Source organism: Sodiomyces alcalophilus, assembly GCF_042370955.1.
Source record: "Sodiomyces alcalophilus JCM 7366 unplaced genomic scaffold ACRALscaffold_11, whole genome shotgun sequence".
Lineage (NCBI taxonomy): Eukaryota > Fungi > Ascomycota > Sordariomycetes > Glomerellales > Plectosphaerellaceae > Sodiomyces > Sodiomyces alcalophilus.
In genome coordinates this window covers 740,806-754,776 of record NW_027263542.1, presented here as the reverse complement: position 1 = coordinate 754,776, position 13,971 = coordinate 740,806, and the positions used below count along the sequence as shown (strand labels likewise).

General features: G+C 43.3%; 1 protein-coding gene across 1 annotated transcript; it reads left to right on the top strand.

The window, feature by feature from the left end:
• Window positions 1–1,985: 1,985 nt before the first annotated feature.
• On the top strand, window positions 1,986–11,831 carry ACRALDRAFT_2023478 (uncharacterized protein; the record flags this gene model as incomplete). Its single annotated transcript, XM_071020140.1, has 3 exons — window positions 1,986–2,009; window positions 2,056–2,296; window positions 11,821–11,831. The coding sequence occupies 3 exons, from the start codon at window positions 1,986–1,988 to the stop codon at window positions 11,829–11,831; spliced, it is 276 nt and encodes a 91-aa protein (XP_070871001.1).
• Between the last annotated feature and the right edge of the window lie 2,140 nt (window positions 11,832–13,971).

Genomic DNA, 13,971 nt, shown 5'->3' with positions numbered 1-13,971 from the left:
TTAAGGAATAAACGAAGCTTTAAAAGTATAGGATAAACTAAAGGATTTATATAAAGCAAAGGGATTCCAGGCCGACTATATCGTCCTGACTTCTTTTTTTAACCTCTCGCCTTTAGAATTCCCTAATCTTAAAGCGTATTTATATAAAATATAAGAGAGACTGCTTACCTTAAATTAAAGGGGTATATCCTTTTCTAATAAGGTGATCTTAACCTAGATTCTTAATAGTCTCGATAAGAGGTACGAATCTATAGTAGGGTAAATAACTTAAGCTCTCCGTCACGATATTACTAGTTATATACTAGATAAATTAATAACGGAATTAATAGATACTTTAAGAAAGGTCGATTACCCGTCGAATACCCTCCTTATATAAGGTTCGAAATCATAGAAGAATAAGAAGCCCTAGAAGAAAGCCAGGGGTTTATTCTATAAGAACTATAAGAAGCCTGGCTATACGCTGACTAACTACTACTTTCTCTATACTAAAAAAGCACCTAAGAACTAGATAATAAAGGATAATTCAGGATTAAGAAAAAATACCCAGAATAGGGTAAATAAATCCTAGTCCTCTCGAAAGGATAAGGAAAAGAAAGGAGGTGGAAATACGCGTCTCTCTTGATAAGAGGAGCGTATAATAAACCTCGTACTAAAGGCAAAGGAGTAGCACGCCTTAGATACGTCTTTAGAAAAGTAAAATAACGAGTCTACTACGGTTAATATAGTTATAGATCAACAGAATTAACCGCAGAATTAACTGCAGAATTAACCGTAGGAAAGAGAAAAGGAAAAAGAACAGGAAGACGATAATAAAGACAAAGAGGCCGGCGTTATTTTTAAAGACGTCCTCCCTCCTCCGTTTCCTCTTCCAGACCGTCCTAATCCTTTCACATAGGAGTTAATAGATATAGATTAGGTATTTATTATCTCTTCTAAAGATAAAGATATAAATAATACTAACCTTAATATAGATTAGTTAGTAGAAAAGATTCATAAAATATAAGCAGAAAACAGTATTAAATTGGATCTGAATTTCTGTGTAGATAGCGGGGCTACGGCGTATATTATTATAAATAAAAGACTCTTTTCTACTTATAATTCTAAAGAGAGAACTGTTCGTTAGGGTCAGGGAAAGGAAGTAAAGATATAAGGTGAAGGAGACTACGTTATAAAACTCATAGATACTAGAAAGCTTCTGCTTTTAAAAGAGTGCCTTTATATACCGGAAATAGGCACGAATATTATTAGTCTCTCTTCTCTTAATAGTAAAGGTCGCGGTCTTACTAGAAACAAGAAGCTCGTATTATTTAATAATAAAGAGCCCCTCTTTCTTTATACGACGGCTCTGCTTTATAACGGGCTATACTAGGCTATAGCACGGGCACTATCGTACGGGGGGGTTAAGTCTCAGAAAATAAATATATTAAATACTAGAAAAAACACAAAGAAACTATTATGAAGAGATATTTTACCTAAAGAACAGTCTTAAGACTCAACTAGAATAAAGAGGTTTCAAAGGTTTAAAAAACAGACTTTAAGAAAACTAAATAAACAAAGAAAGGGGTTAGTTAAACCTTAATAAAGAAATAATATAATAAAGAAACCTTAACCTTTTAACCTTAAGAAGAGCTTTATAAACAAAGAGACCGTAATAACCGTCGAAGGACTACTTCTATAACTAAAAACACAACGCTATAGCATAACAGGATAGGTTATATTAACCCTGTTACCTTAAAAAGTCTTTATACTAATACTCTTTAAAAAGACTATAATATAACTAATAAAGAGTTAACTAAAATACAGAGCTATAATACCTATAAAAGAAGCAAGTCTATTACACTTACGAATAAAGATTCAGTTAATAAATATAAAGACTTTTCCTATTTAGAAAAGGTTTATATAGATCTTTACGGTCATATCGAAACTCTTTCTTATAATAAAAAGCGTTAGATTTTCTTTATACTAGACCATTCCACCCGGTTCCTATGGGCATAACTGCTCTTAGACAAGTCTAAAACGACGGTAGTTATAGCTATAAAAGAGTGGAAAGCTTAGGTAAATAATAATAATAATAATAATAATAATAATAATAATAATAATAATAATAATAATAATAATAATAATAATAATAATAATAATAATAATAATAATAATAATAATAATAATAATAATAATAATAATAATAATAATAATAATAATAATAATAATAATAATAATAATAATAATAATAATAATAATAATAATAATAATAATAATAAAACTCTTAAGATTCCTACTATCTTAATAGATAGTGAGAGTGCAAAGAAGCTCGCCGAAAACCCCGAATTTTATAAACGGGTAAAGCATATCGATAGGCAGTATCACTACTACAGGCAATAACTATATAATAATAAAATAAAAATCGTATATATATAAATACCAAATTTAATATAGGTGATATAATTACTAAAGGTTTAGTAAAAGAGACTTATAATACTCTTTGCGATTATATAAACCTAGGTTATAAGGACGATACGTTGCCTGAGTATGATTTACCCCCTTATAATAATATTAAAGAATTTAAACACTAGGTTTTAATACTTAGTATTCTTAGTTCTTTATAAGGGGATATAACTAGGTTTTTTACCTTCGGGTTTTCCTAGATATTAAAGGTTTTTCTGAACTTTCTGTTAAATAATATACCATAATAATAATAAGGGTTTATGAATTTTCCCTTGAATTTAAAAAGAAGAGGTTTTTTTAAATTTTTCCTTTATATATTCTAGTCTTAGATAGACTAGGATTACTACGCTATAATATAACCATAACTATAACCTGACTAAGCTAAACTTATTATATAAGAGTTAGCTTACGGGGGGTATTAATATTATACTTATAATAAGTATTTATTTATTATTTTTATTATCTCTTACTCCGCTATCCTTATCCTACCTTAAGTAGCTAGGAGTCAGAATTCTGACTATACGGTCCTTCTTACATACTCATAAGGGGGAAAACCGTAGTATAAGACTTAGGGAACTAGTATAAGACTTAGATAAAAACCCCTATACCCTCCTCCTCTAGGATTACTGCCTTATACGGGTACTGTGGGGGCCCCGTTACTAACTTAATATATATCCGAAACTCGTGGCTTCTATTCTAGGAAGCCGGTGACGCTTTTGCCCGTAGCGGCTTTAAAGCCGACTATATACTCGATTAACGGCGCGTGTATAATTATCTCGGTTAGTTTTATACGCCTTCTATATACCCTAGGGCTAACCCTACGGGATTACTATAGGCGACTTATATATTATAGAGGGGCAGACCCGTGTTCCGGGTCAGGACATTGGATATCACGTGACCACGTACGCGGTCCCAGAGATCTGGTCTTATATACGGCTATTCTTCGGAATAGACCCACTATATCCAGCTAGCTTTTTGTCCGATCTTTCACGATCGTCACCTATCACCCATCACAATCACAATTTACATTATCCTTCCCTTTTCGGATATCTAGACGATCCAGAAGAGCCGACCGTAGGCCCGCCTGCCTATCTAGCTATTTGTTCCCCTGATCGGACCACTACCGACCCTTCTAGAGGCCCGGCGACCGTCTCCTCGGGACTCTAGCTCTAGATACGGACCCGTGACGAGCCTAACCCTCCCTTCGGCTAGCCTATTAGTTAGTTATTTGTTTTGGCCCTAGCGGAGCCGTTCTGTATAGTAACGGCTTCGCCTTTCTTTAATATACGCTTCCTAGGGTTTAAAGCTCCTAAGCTTCCCTTACTCTTTAGATAGCTATAGGTAGAGCTAACGCAGGCTATATGCCTACGCAGAACCCTTACGTAATAGCGTAAGAGGCTGCTTCTGTATCGTGGAAGAGACGCCGCGTATTTTACCCACGCGCTCAGGGATAGCGCGATACCGTCTTCTTATTTTCTATAGTAGGGCGACTAACTCCCCCGTGGCACCTATTAACGACTAGCGAAGCCGGGCGGAAGGTGGGTCTAATAGGCCCCCTGTTTAACCCTTATTATACGTGCTAAGGCAGATAAGGGCCCCCTAGAATAGAATCCGAGTAGCGTAAAAAAAGAAAAAGGGGTTCCTCTTTTGCGTGCGCCTCTAGCCGGATTCGAACCGACCCGGTCCTTTAACCGTATACCAGGTATACCATCACTATACCATAGAGGCTTATAATAAGTAATAATTATAATAATAGTAAGTATAATATCTAAGTTAAAATAAATAGTATATAGTTATAGCTATATATCTAGACGTCTACTTTATAACCAGCGTAACCTATACTATAATACTATACGTATTATACGTGTATATATACTTAACTTATAATATATATTATATAAATATACTAGGTATCGTAAATACGATATCTTAGTTATTACTTAAGCTACTAACGTGGCGTGATAACCGTCGCGTAGGCTATTAACGTAATAGTCGCCACCCAATCTTTCAGGGTCTTTTGCTAGCCCCGGATCCAGGAAGAAATCCCAGAAGTCAGTTCTTTATATATTCGTGAAACAAGCAGTAATCCTACGGATCTACGAATTCAACAGTTATTTACTTGATTTTCCTCTCTTCCGCGCATACAGCCTACTACTTATAGCCTAATTCATTAAAAAAAATTATATTAGCTAGAATTAAGGAAAGGAAAGGAAAAGGACTATAGAGAAGTACAGGATTTACTAGGTTTATATAAGTCTGCGGTAAGGGCAGCGTAAGGTCCGAGCGTCGGATCTACGTGCTAATTAGCGGTTCCGGCCTTATACCGGAACTATACTTTTAAGGGGTTAACCCGTAATATTACCCCCCTCTCCCCCCCTCCCCCCCTCTCCCCGGGGGCCGTAGTAACTAAGCGCCGAATCCGTTTTACCTAAACGCGTTGCGAGGGAGGCGTGTATCCTCTCTTATATCGGGCATATTCGAGTCGCCCGGCGCTCGCGGCGACTTTACTCCTAAGTCGCTGGTATTCCGCGTCACGCCGAGCGCTTACTCTTTATATTAAAAACGCCCGGTTACTTTTTCTTCTTAGGCTTTTATTATATTCCGTAATTCGATATTATAGTATAAGTATAGCTTTGCCTGGTTTTTTATTATAGTTAATTCTTCCTTTATAAGCCTGTAACGTTATTTTTAGTAGTAAGCTCCGTCGCTTATTCTATACTAAGAGCCGTGTCGTTTTTCGCTAACTCGCGGCGTAGTGACTCCGCACTTATAGCTTTTTCGTTAATTTAATAAATCTCGTCCTTTTAACTATTTAATTAACTATTATAAGTCTGTTAATAAGTCCTCGCGCTAATCCGGTTAGGTTATGGCTAATAGAGTGCATCTAGATATCTGCACCCCCCCGTAGCGCCCGCCACGCCTATAAGGGCACCGTTAAAGAGTAGCAGGCTATTAGCGATATCGCCTCCCCCTCCCCCTTTACCCAGGAAATAGCTAAGAAGGCCATCGCTATAATAGTAAGCACCGGCAAGCGCCCCGGTAATAATAAGGTATATAACTGGTCTTTATACCTAGTTACGAGGGCCTTACTAATACCCCGGTAGCCGGCCACGCTTAATAGGTAATAGGGCGGCCCCGCCTACTCCCCCGGTCGCCCCTATAAGGCCTTTTATTATCCCTATACTAACTGTATTATAGGCGTTAGAACAAAATTTAATTCGATATACTATAACTAATCCGGGCCTGTCACGGCCTATAGTAATCCTAAATACTACGAATACGCTATCGGTTTCTATATATACCGTCCTATAAGTTCCCTACGATTCATAGGCTAAATAGTTATAACTAACCTCTTAGCTCCCCGCCGCTAGTATTTAGTTTATTAAGCCCCTGGCTAATACGGGTCGCGGTATACGCGATAACCCTAATAAGGATAATATAAGTGTCTTTTATATCCTCTTCTAAGTCGCTACTAACTCTAGTCTAGCTCCGCAAGGCCTATAAATTAGCTCGTAGCGACTACTACGCCTCCCTATCCGAGATAGCCCCCGCCGCTATCGCTGCTAAGTCCGCCCCCGCCTCTACTAACGATAGCGAGGGTCTCCGCTACGAGGTAGCGGCCCTCCACCGTAAGGTTTGCTTATACGGCGTAGCGATAAGGCGCCTCCTAGAGGGTATCCTCGCCGCCCTCTAGGGAGGTGGCGGTCCTACAACAAGTAATAGTAATAGTAATAGCTAGGAGGGTCTAGGCAATAATATCGTTAATTAAAGTCCTTTATAAAGGCACTATCTGTCTCCTTAGAAACCGGTAAGGGGGCCAATGAATTCCCCCCTATTAATTAACTTACGATTATAGGTTATACTCCCCTCGCGTTAGGGTCCCTTTATCTTCGCGTATTCCTTATAGTATAATTTTTTTTTTTTTATTTATTACGCGCATACAGCCCTAGAGCTATGGCGCGGCGGGCTATAGCGCTAGGCGCTATAGTCCTAAAAGACAGCTAAGTATAGTGCTATATAGCAGTAAATCAGTAATTAACAAAGGAAATCCTCCGTATTAATCTGCCTAATACCCCTATTCTTTATACTAAAGTCAGGAACACTAAACCAGGAAAAATTAGATCGTAGAATCCGTAGTAATTTGCCCCTTAAACCACTCTGCCGTAGCTATCTTAGTAGCTAAAAGGAAGGCCTATAAGCCCTGTAATCCTTTTTTAGTACTAAATAATAGCGGTAGAGTTAGCGGTAGGCCTACTAGGGCTTCCTATAGGGCGTCTCTTTCTGCCCTATAAATAGGGCACTATAAGATCAGATGCGCTGTATCTTATACCGGGGAGCCCGGACAGGAATAGCGGTCTATAGAGCAGTTTTGGGCCCGTTTTTAGTGGGGTCTTAGGTAGCCGAATCCAGTTTTTAACTGGATATAGGCTGATTGAAGCCACCGCGGGCCCTGTAAATACAGGGGCTTTCGAGAGAAGCGGAGGTTATCCTGAACTAGGCGCCTATATAGGCGGCCTAGCCGGACTGTTTTACCCCTTTTTTCGGCCTCTTCTTTAGCAGCCCAAAGGGATTTCCAGTCAGCTATCGTAGCTGCGTTTGCCCGGCGTTTTAGGTGACTAAGGGTAACTAGCTTAATAGATTTAGTGGCTTTTGTCGGGTTAAGAGCCGGTTTAGCTACCTTATCTGCTAGTTCGTTGCCCTTTATCCCTATATAAGCCGGGACCCACCAGATAAAGACCGAGGTGCCTTGTTGTTTAAGGCAGGAGATATGGTTTTTAGTAGTTATAGCCTACTACGAGAGGCCCTGAAGCTTCTGAATAGCCGCCTGTGAATCGCTGAAACTATAGCACTCTAGGGGCCTAGAAGACTATTATAGGGCAGTCTCTAGGGCCTGAACTATAGTGTATAGTTTAGCGTTAGCGACTTCGGTAGAGGGGCCTAGGTTAATTCCTAGGGCTCTATAGGGCCTATTAGCGAGCGACCACTATATAATAGCGGCCGCCGCCTGCTTAGGCATTATAGGGCCTGGGTAGCCTATGGGGTGGCCTTAGGAGCCGTCGGTGTAGAAAACAGATACCTAGTTGCCGAGGGACTGGATTTCTGTTAGGGCTTCGAGGTGGGCTGTTTTAGGGTCGGTGGGGTCTTTTATAGAGGGCTACGGCGCTATAGGACCGGGAAAATAGGGGCGTAGGTCCGCTAAAGGCGCTAAGTCCTAGGGGGCCTCCTATTTAGCAGACGGGGCCTCTATATCCTAGGAGGACCCTACTAAGGCCGGTAGTTCCCCCCCTAGCTTATAGAGCTATATAGAGGGCTATAGGGTCTAAAGGAGGGCGAGGTCGTTATCGTCGTTACTTAATTCGTCACGGACACTATCTAAAAGCTCCTTTTTTACTGGGTGGTTCGGTAGGAATTTTAAGACCCTAAAGGCGTAGAGCCTATTAGATCTATTTAACCGAACCCGGGCCGGCGGAACGGCGGCTTCTAGTTCTAGAGGGCGGAGGGGCGAGCCCCTAAAGGCACCTAGGGCCCTAACTAAAGCGCCGCATTATAGACGTTCTAGTCGGTCTACTAGGTGGGTTTTTAAAGACCCGGGGTCCCACCAGAGCTATAAGCCGAAGTCAGCTATAGTGGATATACAGGCTATATATAGCTACCATAGGGCCCTGAAAGAAAGGCCCCTCTAGGAGCTAGCAAGCCTCTATAGTTAATTTAAGGCGCTAGTAGCTAAGTTTAACCGTTTTTCGATATTGGGTTTAAAGGATAACTTAGGGTCGAACCAGACCCTAAGCCACCTAATAGCCCCCTTAGTAGGCCTAATTTTGTGCCCTGCTATAGTAGCTAAGTCGTTAACTATAGAGCGTTTATTATAGAAATGGATAAGCTCTGTTTTTTGCGGGTCGAAGAGGACCTGGTTATTTTCGGCGGCGCTAAAAAGGGCGTTGGCTGCTGACTCTAGGGCCCTATAGTTCCTACTAGCTGATTTAGAAGCTACTGATAGCTGGAAATGGTCTATATAGGAGAGCCATAGGCCCTGGAACCCTTTATCCACTATAACCCCTCTAATATAGATTAGGAAGAGTATAGGGGATACGGGGGAGCCTTATGGGACCCCTATATTTAGGGGGGTGGGCTACTAGACCTGGCCCTTGAACGCTAGCTAGATACGCCTATTCTCTATAAAGGAGGCGACCTAGTTAACTAGGTTCGGGGGTAGTTAAAGCTATTATAGGGTGCGAAGGAGCTATGGCCTAGCGACGTGATTAAACGCGCCTTTAATATCCAAAAACAGGGTAGAAATAAGTGAGTTTTTCTGATTTTTCCGTTATTTTTGGATGTAATTTAGTAAAAGAAGGGCTATATCGATAGCTAAGCGTTGTTTTCTACCTCCTATTTAACTAGGGTGTAGAAGGTCGTTACGTGAATTTATAAGGAAGGCGAGTCTAGCAGCTATAACCCTTTCTAGTACTTTACCTAGGCAGTTTAAAAGGGCTATAATCCTATAAGACTTAGGATATAAATAGTCCTTTTTCCCTGGCTTAGGCAGAATAACACTAAGGGCCTCTTTTTAGCAGGTAGGGTGATAACCCACTGAAAAAAGAGCTAAATAGGCCTGTAGGAAGACCCCCGGTATCGTATTATAAGCTTATTAGATAGGTTTTAAGCCTATACGATCCGGGCCGGGTGCCTTGCCTATAGCGGCTCTAAAGATAGCACGCTATAGTTTAATAGCCTATAGGCTAGGCCACTCCCAGGGCCTTCTTCTAGAGTCCTTACTACCTAAGCTAGTTAGGTTCTAGGGCACTCTAGAGGGGCTAGAGGGGCCTAGGTCCCCTAAAGGGCCTATACGAACAGGGGCTTTAGGGGCGTCGGTGGCGGTGGCCTCGCTGGCCTCGGGGGTAGGAAACAGGGTCCTTAGGAGTGTATCACACTTATCCTCGAAGGTATAGGCCTTCGGGCCTTTTAGCCCCTGAATAGGGGGTATTTTAGCGTTAAGGCTGCTTTTTATATAGCTATACGCCTTGAAAATCTTATTGCCTTCGGCTTGGGCTAGGAAGGCCTCCTAGTAGTCGGTTTTTACTGTTTTTATAGCGCGATAGTAGGCGTTTCGGGCTGCTTTCTAGGCGGCTTTAAGAGGGGCAAGCCGGGGGGCCGGGGCCCCCTTTTTTGCCTCTTTCTTACAAACCCTAAAGGCCCTACTACTCTCTTTTCGTAGGGTCTTTAGCTTCTTAGTCCACCACGGTTTCGAACGCTCTACTACTTTAAGCCTAGGCGTGGAAGACTCTAGGGCTATAGTAATAGAGCTTAAGAGGTGGTGACCTATAGAGTCCTAATCTATAGCGTCGATCGCCTACTATAGCTAAGGGGTTAGTTAGGGTTCTAGGTCCTTTAGAGACCTAGAGAATAGCTCCTAGGCCGCTAATTTATAGTTATAGGCGGGTGGGATAGCCTTATTTATAGGGCCTTTAGGACCTAAAACAGCTACCGAGATAAGGATAGCGCGGTGGTCGGAGGTATTGTTATCGATATACCTCTAGCTATTAAAGTGGAGGCAGTAGAAGCCGGCCGTGTAGAAAGCTAGGTCTATAACTAACTCCCGGCGTAAATTATCCCTAAGTAGGGTCCCTCTATATAGGTTAACCTCTTTAGGGTCCACTAAACAAGTAGCTCCGAGGCTATCTAACCAGTCTACTAAAGGCTAGGCCTTAATAGTATCCTAATTCGACGCAGCCCCGTTCCACTACCAGTGGTTCCTATTAAAGTCCCCTATAATAAGGGCGGGCCCAGGGATCGAGAGGCCCTATAAGACCCTTTCTTCCGTCCAGGGGCGGGCTATAGAGCCTAAAAAGGGGGGGAGGCCGAGGGCGGGCTAGGAGGCCCCGGGGGGGTCGTAAACGGTCTAGGGGAGCCCGCGGTGCCTAAAAAGGGGCGGGGGCCCCTAGTATTCTTCGAGGGGCCGAGCTCTTCTTGGTTATAGAGGTGTAGGATATAGAAGGTCTATGGAAAATAGACCTTAATAATCTGAGCGTCTAGGTCGTTAAGGAGGTCGTTTCGAAGGGAAAAGTTGATATTACTAGCCTTTTTAACGTAGGCTAGTACCCTAGGCCTAAGAGGGAAGACCTAGGAAGTGCAGGAGGTAGGGGGGGCGGTGTAGAAGGCCGAGTGGTTTTTAATCACCCAGCCTTCCGGTTTCTAAAAGCAGTAGGGTTCCTGAATTAGGACTATATTAGCCGAAGCCTCTAAAGCCTATCCTAGGATCGATTCGTGGGCCGGTTATTATTTATTAGCGTTGTGTTAGATAAAGAGTAGCCCGTTTTTCGAGCTTTTTTCTAAGCTAGAAAACCCACTATTTATAAGAATAGTTAGGCTTTAATAGCTCGAATAACCTCGTAATCCGGGCTATCCGGGGGGTAGTCGCTATTATAGTTATAGCAGTAATATTTAGTATAGACGCAGATACCGTATTCTTTATAGCGGTTAGAGTAGTATTCGGTATAGTGCTCGTGGTTGCCGGCGCAGATAAAACTAGTCGTTTCGGCCTTATAGGTGCCCCTGGTATAGCCGAATTTCTAGCACTTAGAGCACTAGGTTTTCGGGGTGATAGGCCTATATTTATAGACCTTAAGGCGTTAGCCACCGATCTATAGGCTAAATTTTAGGCAGTGGTTCTGCTCTGCTTTAGTAGGCACTGCTAGGATAATAGTGCCGCTATTAAATAGGGGGTCAGGGCGGCCTAGCCACCTAGGCTGGCCTACGACCTTAATAGGGTTAAAGGTCGTAATTTCGGTGGCTATACCGGCTAGGCCTCGGCCTAGGCCGGAACGGAGGCCCTAATCCTCTTAGGGGGCGGTAGAGGGGTCCTGTTTTTCGGAAGGGTGGACCGGGACCTATTTAATAACTAGTTTAAACTAGTCGCTAATAGGCTAAGGGGCCTAAAAAAGCAGGTCTTTTAGCTCTTTAAACTACTGATTTTATGATTCTAGGAGCTATTCGGCAGTATAGTTCGGGCCTGGGGTTAGAACGAGGTTCCCCTTAGTCGAGGAGCTGATTACTGCGACGGCGGGGGTTTTTAGGACCTTATTAATCCTATTTCGAAGCTCGAGAGGGTCGATTTCCCTAAGGGATTACCCTTTAGTAGGCTAGAGCACTACTCTTCGGACCTTTTTCGGGTTTTCTAGGGCAGCAGGGGGGAGGAGGGACAGGCCCTATAGAGCCCGTAGGCCTTATAGAGCCCGTAGGCTCTATAGGGCCTATGGCTCCCGAGGGGGCTTAAGCTCCTTTAGCGGCAGCCTGGCTATAAAGGGGCTGCTGCTACTACTACTGCTATTATTCTATAAGTTTATAAACAGCCTGAGCTAGATCGTTAACCTTCTGTTCAAGTGCGGAGGTAATAGGTGCTATAGGGGTTATAGGACCCGTAGAGGTTCCTTTGATAGTGGATTTAAGCCCTATAAGAAGGGCCTTAATCGGGGGGGCGGCGTCGAGGCTATAGGCCTGCTAAACTAGCTAAAGAGCCTGCTAGAGAAGTCCTTTAACCTGGGCCTTACTAGCCGAACTAGTCGACTTCTAGGGTAAAAGGGGGAATTCTTTAGCAGGTCTTTAGGTCTTTTTAGCCTAGGCAGAGCTAATTAGACCCTGTTTTTTAGTAGGTTTAGTAGGGGGGGGTCCCTAGAAGGGGTCCTAAAGGGGGCCCCTAGAGGGGGACCCAGGGAGGCTTTTAACCTCCGAATCGTCGGCTATATACCGGTTTATACGGGTCCTAGAGGGGGCTCTAGGCGTAGGGCTTATAGAGGCACTACGGTCCTGTTTAGAGGCTTATATAGGCGTTTTATAGCGGGCTATTTTATTAGAATCCTTATTAGAATCGGCGTCTTCTATAGTTATATCCCCTTCCCTGTCCCTAGCCGTTTCAGGAAAAGTGGGGATAGGTAGAGCCGGGTTCGGAGGGGTCGGATTCAGGGGCTCGGGGCTACTACGGCGGCTAGGGCGGCCGGGTCGGTCTTATTATAATAGAATCGGGCGTTATATTAACTTAGTCGTTTACGTGCGCTGCTATAGCTATGCGCGTGGCTTAGTGGGTGGCTTAGTATAAGGCTGGGTGGTCTATACGGGCTGTTTAGAGGGCCCGGGCTCTAATTAGCTTATAGGCGCACGGGCCACCTTAGAGTCTTTAGGCGGCTTTGCGTGCGCACCACGCTGCGTTTTCGCACCCATTTTACAGCATAATAACGGCTTACGTACGGCGAAGCTATACGTGCGCGTAACCGGCTCGAAAAGAGCAATTAAACGATACTAATATCGGGCGTTTTAGAGCGTTTGCGCGGAAAAGGTGGGTCTAGCTTATAGAGGTGGAAGAGTATGAGAGTGAGTAGAGTGTTTAAAACCGTGGTGGACTAAAGAGCTAAAGACCCTACGAAAAGAGAGTAGTAGGGCCTTTAGGGTTTTTAAAAAAGAGGTAAAAAGGGCGCCCCGGTCCCCCGGCTTACCCCCCTTAAAACCGCCTAGAAAGCAGCCTGAACGCCTATTACCGCGTTATAAAAATAGTAAAAACCGACTATTAGGAGGCCTTCCTAGCCTAGGTCGAAGGTAACGAGATTTTTAAGGCGTATAGCTATATAAAAAGCAGCCTTAACGCTAAAATACCCCCTATTCAGGGGCCAGAAGGCCCGAAGGCCTATACCTTCGAGGATAAGTATAATACACTCCTAAGGACCCTGTTTCTTACCCCCGAGGCTACTAAGGCCACCGCCCCCGACGCCCTAAAGCCCCTGTTCGTATTGGCCCTTTAGGGGACCTAGGCCCCTCTAGCCCCTCTAAAGTGCCCTAGAACCTAACTAGTTTAGGTAGTAAGGACTCTAAAAGAAGGCCCTAGGAGTGGCCTAGCCTATAGGCTATTAAACTATAGCGTGCTATCCCTATAGGCTACCCGGGCCTTATAACGCCTAAATAAGCGGCGGCCGCTGTTATATAGTGGTTACCCGTTAATAGGCCCTGTAGAGCCCTAGGCATTAACCTAGGCCCCGTTACCGAAGTCGCTAACGCTAAGCTATACGCTATAGTTTAGACCCTAGAGACTGCCCTATAATAGTCTTCTAGGCCCCTGGAGTGCTATATCTTTAGCGATTTATAGGCGGCTATTAAGATGCTTTAGGGCCCCTCGTAGTGGGCTATAACTGCTAAAAACCATATCTCCCGCCTTAAATGATAAGGCACCTTAGTCTTTATCTAGTGGGTCCCGGCTTATATAGGGATAGAGGGTAACAAACTAGTAGATAAGGTAGCTAAACGGGCTTTAGACCCGGGAAAAGCCACTAAATCTATTAAACTAGTTACCCTTAGTCACCTAAAACGCCGGGTAAACGCAGCTATAACAGCTAACTGGAAATCCCTCTAGGCTGCTAAAGAAGAGGCGGAACAAAGGGGTAAAATAGTCCGGCTAGGCCGCCTATATAGGCGCCTAGTCTAGGATAACCTACGCTTCTCCTAAAAGCCCCTGTATTTATAGGGCCCGCGGTGGCTTGAAGTAGCTTA